Below are 6,000 nucleotides of genomic sequence, written 5' to 3' on the forward strand. Positions count from 1 at the left end.
TTGTGCATATGTACTGCGAAGGGAGGCTGTTACAACATTAGGTATGTGCAAATCAAGCGCCAACGCTATGCGGCTAAACAATCACATTAGGGTTCTCAAGCTGCCTTCTCGCCGTACCAAGGCCGTCGTCACCGCCCTCCTGGTTTTCACCCAACCAAGGCTTCTTCGCTTCGCCAAGAACGCCCTCGGTTCCGTAGTAGACGAAGTGTCCGCCAATGATAAGCACAAATGCGATGGGATACAGGCTGGATTGCATGATTAGCCGTAGTACTGTAACCGGTGGAGAGCAGAACTTACTAATGGATATGCAAATGGAAGATCTTAAGCCCGACGATGACACCCCAAAAGTTGCCAGTCAGCAACCCAATATTGAAGAAAGCGGCAGAAGCCATGCGGAAGATGATGGGTGCTGCTGTGTAGAACCACGTCAGGAGCAAGGTGTATCCGACAAGATAACCCGCGATCTGTCCATTCCATGTAGCAGAGCGGAAGGATGACCGATCGAAGATAGCAGCCTGAACGCCGTTGATGAACATGCCCCAGAAACCGAGTTGGCCAATGACCTCGTACATTGGTCGCTTGCTGACAAGAAACTCCTCAGCAACGTTCGAAAATCCATAGCAAGTCGCGCCAACAAGTGCAAATAAGTCACCCTTGACCGCGTTCAGCGCTGGGCCACCATTGGAGCCGGTGATGTGGTCCGAAGCAACAAGCAGGCCTAGACCGGCACAAGCGACGAGAATACCGGCGTACTGCGCGATGTGATAGCGGACCTTCAGGAAGACTAATGAGATCACCACGACGACCGCAATAGCCCAGAAGTTGATCAATTGCGCTGAGAGGATAGTAGTGTAGCGGTAAGCCAGTACCGTGAAGTAATTGCCCTGAACGTCAAGGAAGGCCAAAATGAAGTACTTCCATCCGTCTTTGATGATCATACGGAGCCAGCCCTTGAAGCCGTACTTGTAGACGGTGATCGAAGTGTAAATCAGGGCTAACAATATATAATTAAAGAGTGACTGGAATGCTGGGATCGACGTTCCGGCCATGGCCAGCAGCGTAGTAAGCGTGTTGGTTCCGGTTTGCGTGACGGCGAGCGCCTGAGACAGCAACAAGACGACGTAGAATTGAGGACGCTTGAGGAAGGCAAACCTGCCACCCTTCTTGCGCTCAAGCTCCTGCGCAGTGGTCTGTATCGGCGGTTGCTCCTCGGGTGCAGGACCGCCCACCAGCTCGACATCACCATGCCTGCTATGGGAAGCAGATGCGCCACTGGAACCGCCGGGCGAGGAGTAGGCGCTACCTTTGGGACGGACAGTGACACGCTCTACAGGCGTGGCGGGTGAGACCTCGAAGTCATCTGCAACCGGAGCGCGGTCCTCGTTGATATGCGTAACCTTCGACATGGTGACAATGCTGAATATTGCTGGATTACGGTGTGGAGTCACCGAGGTGCAGAGACGGGAGCTTTGTGTATACAAGACGAGCGCAAAGACTCCAGAAGTCGCCCGTCGGTAGATCTGCCGTAAAGCAGAAAATGAGGTATGTGATACAAATGCAATGAGGCGCAAGAGAATTATTTCGCTTCAAGCTTCGATGGATGGTGGTGGGCCCGAGCTGAGAAGCGGCCACACGTGGAGCGTTAAGACGCCACTAAAGCGTTGATCCCAGTTCTAGAAGCGGCTCCGAAGAACTGCAACACAGGAAATCGGAGTCCGGTCCTCCACGAAGTTGGCATGGTCTTGGCGGATTAGATGCTTGCGCGAAGTGCAACCAGCGTAGTACTGTCCGGCTTATTACGAAAGAGGAATATGTTCGAGTATACCGTATTTGCTATAGACGCACATATTGCACACTCAAATATTTTTACAGATGGCCAGTTTCCGCTCAACGCTAATAGATGGACGGTACTCCCATACGGTCCGTTCCGATGTGGTCTGCATAGTCCGACAGATAAAAAAAAAACATGTCTCTACGCCGCCACAGGCTGGCTCTTCTTCCCAAAACCCATACTGAATCTGCTCTTTTTCTTCGTCGTGGTATCCTTCTGCGGGGCCGAGTTTACGGCGGGCGGTGAGGACGGGGAGGGAGCGGTGGCTGGCTCAGCTGGCGTTGCCGAGCCGTCGGCCTGCGAAGGTGGTGGCTGTCCAGCCTCGACTGACACACGTCCAGCGTGAGTGAAGTAAGTGCGCGGCTTGCTGTTCGTCTGCGCATTCAACGCTTGCATCCCGGCAAGCGTCCGTACGGAAGGCTGGCGCGTGTACGATGGTCCCGCGATACTGTCACCTTCACCACCTCCAAACTCGCTCTGTGGTGGAGTGGTTTCTGGTAAAGCGTCAGCGTCGGGTTCGAGAGTTGCATTGCTTCTATGGAACGTACCTTGACTGCTCAGTGGACTTCTCTTCAGAGGCTGATGGAACGAGTTCTTCCCGTTCAAGATAGGTCTCGGACCCGGCACGCCGGTAGTGAACTGTCGCGGACCTGTTCCTCTTGGACCCAATCCGCCCGCGGAAGAGAATTGTGCGCTGTTCATGGGTGCAAAAGGACTGGCACTGGGCGCACCTCCAGTAAATGCTTGTCTTGGAAAGCTTGGCAAGGGTGGTGACTTTGCACGAGCGGGCGCAAGGTTTGCATTGGAGACAGGGCCATCTGCAGCAGGGATCTCGCCTTGATATGAGAAAAGGTTCGGGCTCTTCTTTTCAGCAGCCGGTCGTTCGTTCTCTGGCACAGGGCTCATGCTAGGCTTGATGTATGACTTTGAAGAATCTACGGGACTGCCGTCTATGCTGTTTCGGATCAGTGGGGTGGAAGGGCTACGACGGTTCGTCTGCTGTTGTTGCTGGTTTGGTTGCTGGTTTGGTTGCTGCAGTTGCTGCGGCTGTGGTTGCTGCGGCTGTGGATGCTGTGGCGCTGACGGCTGGGGCTGCGACTCTTTTGCAGTGCCCAGGGCCGGCTCTTGGTGAGTCTCCTCGCTACGAGGCACCGGCGGGCCAGCCCATGAGCGATCTATGGACCTGGTCTGAAATGGCGAGAACCTGTCCGACTGGTTCTTCGGCTCATATTGGCGCAGCGTGAACGGAAAAGCAGGAGGCTCCGCAGATTGTGCGTTCTGGGCCTCGGCCGCTGCCTCTTCCGCGGCCAACACAGAAGCATGCACTGGGATTGGTGCCTTGACAGGAGTGGGGGACGTATCTTGTGGCTCAACAACCTCCTGCGCTGACTCGGACGGTTCAGCTCCGGTTTCATCGCGGTCGGTGTGATCGTGCTGCGACGGCGTTGGTGCAGCTGTAACGTTCGAGTGGGCGTGCGGTGCGGATGTTGGCTCTTTCGATCGTACGCGCGACCGGTCTCGCTCACCGCGCCGCGCTTTCTCGGCCGGTGGCGATGGCGTTTCCGATCGCCTGGAAGAGCGTACGGGTACCACCGGCGGAGGCATAAAAACCTCGCTATGGTCGAAGATGGGTAGCGCCTCGTCTTCCTCCTCGTCCTGTTCGTAGATTGTTTCCGTTGCATCAAGTTCCACAGGCGCCACGTTACCCGTAAAATTGACCGGTCCACCTGTCTGATTCGAGCTCGGACTTGCGGCAGCTAAGTGATCGCGCAGCTCACGCGCAAAACCTGTATGGATTGAGTGCGATTGCCGCTGCCACGCCGGTGTGAACACATCTGGCTGTGCAGAAGCCCGATTCTGGTGTCTTGAGGATGGTGAGACGGGTGGCGGCGAGAAGAAATCTTGGTGGGCCTGCGATTGTGGCTCTTGAGAATAGTATGATGGCTGTGAATGCGGCGTCTGCACAGGCTGCGCAAAGCGCATCACCGGCGACTCCATCTTGCTTTCCACAAGATGTACTCTTCCAACGACCCTGCCGTAATCGTCAACAACCTCGCCGTAAGCGTTGCAACGCTGCCGTACACAGTCCATGATGTCGCCCTCGGCAAGCTCAGCGATGATCTCTCCCTCTTCATCCAGGATCTTGCCGCGTTTGTTCACCTTGCAGCCGTCCAGACGACCTACAGGAGCGAGTGTGCTCCGTTGGCTCATGGACACCATGCGCTCCAGAGAGTTCGCATTGTTTTCCTGCGGTGGAGGTGATGAGTAGCGCACGAACGGTCTGGGCTGCTCTGGCTCATGTGCAGATTGGGAGTGTGACAGGTCGTGGGATAGAGGAGGCTGTGACTCACGCACCATCGAGCGTTCAGGCGGCGGAGTGGAAACTCTCATGGGTTCAGCGAAGGTCGCTCTAGGCTCCTCGAGGTGCTGCAGAGGTGGTGTTGCGCTCCGATAAGGTTGGCTAAAGTGCGTTTGTGGAGCATTCAAGGGCTCAGACTGGACCGTCCTTGCCAGTTCCGGTGCGTGGTTGTGCTGATAGTTTTGCTGCTGCTGCTGCGACGGAGGCGGGACGACATACTGTTGCTGGTAGGGGTACTGCGTGTCACGCTCCTCTGTACGGCGAAAGCCTTCAGCCGACCGTGTCTGCTCTATCCTAGCCTTCTGAACTTGCTGCACATCGCGCTCTTCCGGTTGTACAGTCCTTACGACCGGCTGTGCCTGGCCTGTCCAGATACTCTTTGGTTCCACAAAGTCACGTTCGTCCGGATTACTATCTCCTGCAGCTGGCTGGGACGACTGTGTCAGATCTGTCCGTGTGCTCCTTGGTTGCTTTGAGCTTCTATTGGGCTTGGTCGGCTTGGCGGGTATGTTGTCCGGGGCTGGGTTCGGTTGCAAGGGCTGGTTGTGTCCACTCTTGAACCAGGCCTCGTTTGTCTGCTTCATTACTGGCGTTGTCTCTGGAGTATCACTACCAGCGAAAGACGCCTCGGAGAAAGCAGGCTCGCGCGCAAGCTCTTCGCTCAAAGTCAGCTCGGGCAAGAAATCGCTTTTGCTCGGCAGTAGCTGAGGTCGCGCGCCATCATGCCATATCGGAGTGTCACTCGGTGCAAGCGAGTGTGCTACCGAGCCGTAACCAGAATCTGTCGACGGTTGTGGGTTGATGTAGCCGCGGTCGCGAGCGGCAGCTTGCATCTTGGGGTTGCCAAGATACTGGCTGTCAAAGGAGGGTGCAGCATTGCCTTGCTGCTGGATGAAGAACCCATCAGCATTGCGGGAGATGCCATCTCGGTGAGAAGCCGCATTCTGAGCCTGCGCCTGCGCCTGCGCCTGAGCCTGGGTGATGTTTGATGTTGGTAAGGGCGGTGCGTCTGGATCGGTGGTGAACACTTCAGCGCTGTTGTTTCTTTGCAAGGTGTCGAAATCCGCGTTCAAGCCTTTCTGGTGCGGTAAGGGAGTGGAGCGTGCAGACGGGATGCTCGGTGAGCTTGACCGTGCGAAGGGGTGATTGGCACTGCTCATCAACGGATGCTGAAAGTTGGCAACACCCTGAGCATAATTAGTCGCCTGCTTGGATAGCTGCTGTCCGTTGACGGCAGCTTTGGGCGCGGCATCCGCCGCAGCGTGCGTAGGCACATGTTTGTATTGCGTCTGCGCAGGCGGCTCGCTTGTAGCAGGCTTCTTGCCATCCTTCTTCGCCTTTCCCTTTTCAGCCTTGTCCTTGTTCTTCTTCTTGCCGAAGATCGACATGTTTGGGAACTACGCGCAATGGCTGCTCATTCCAAATCAGGGGACACTATTAGAAGGGAGTTTATTCAGACGGCACAAGAGATAATAACGCAGTTGTAAGCCCAAAGAAACGCTACAGAAACATCGCAATGCAAAAAAGAGGGATACGAGATGCAAACCCTGGCCGAGGTGGAGGCCGTGGGAAAGGCTGCAGTGATCACTGATGAGCTACTTGATCCGCCAGCTCCGCAACCGTTTGAGTCGATCTCGTTAGAGCAGCTTGGCAGGCAGGCAGGCAATAACACAAAGCTGATAAGGCTTGAATAGCATCGCGGTTCGACCTGCTTCTGGTCCGTCGTCCCGAACGTTGAACCAGAAGCTTTCCGACGAAGCGCGGTTCTCTAAGTCTTGTGGCGTTCGGAAGCGGAAGCCATTGACCTTGG

The 6,000-nt window shown here is 55.7% G+C and overlaps 2 protein-coding genes across 2 annotated transcripts; both read right to left on the bottom strand.

The window, feature by feature from the left end:
- Positions 1 to 57: 57 nt before the first annotated feature.
- On the bottom strand, positions 58 to 1,754 carry BAUCODRAFT_387957 (uncharacterized protein). Its single transcript, XM_007675880.1, has 2 exons — positions 298 to 1,754; positions 58 to 245 (listed from the first exon to the last, which is right to left on the bottom strand). Exons 1-2 carry the CDS (start codon positions 1,404 to 1,406, stop codon positions 74 to 76), a joined length of 1,281 nt encoding a protein of 426 aa, XP_007674070.1. The 5' UTR covers positions 1,407 to 1,754; the 3' UTR covers positions 58 to 73.
- A 218-nt stretch (positions 1,755 to 1,972) lies between these two features.
- BAUCODRAFT_129273 (uncharacterized protein) lies at positions 1,973 to 6,000 on the bottom strand (the record flags this gene model as incomplete). The annotated part of the gene is made up of 1 exon (XM_007675881.1): positions 1,973 to 6,000. Exon 1 carries the CDS (start codon positions 5,576 to 5,578, stop codon positions 1,973 to 1,975), a length of 3,606 nt encoding a protein of 1,201 aa, XP_007674071.1. The 5' UTR covers positions 5,579 to 6,000.

This window comes from Baudoinia panamericana (genome assembly GCF_000338955.1).
Source record: "Baudoinia panamericana UAMH 10762 unplaced genomic scaffold BAUCOscaffold_3, whole genome shotgun sequence".
Classification (NCBI taxonomy): domain Eukaryota; kingdom Fungi; phylum Ascomycota; class Dothideomycetes; order Mycosphaerellales; family Teratosphaeriaceae; genus Baudoinia; species Baudoinia panamericana.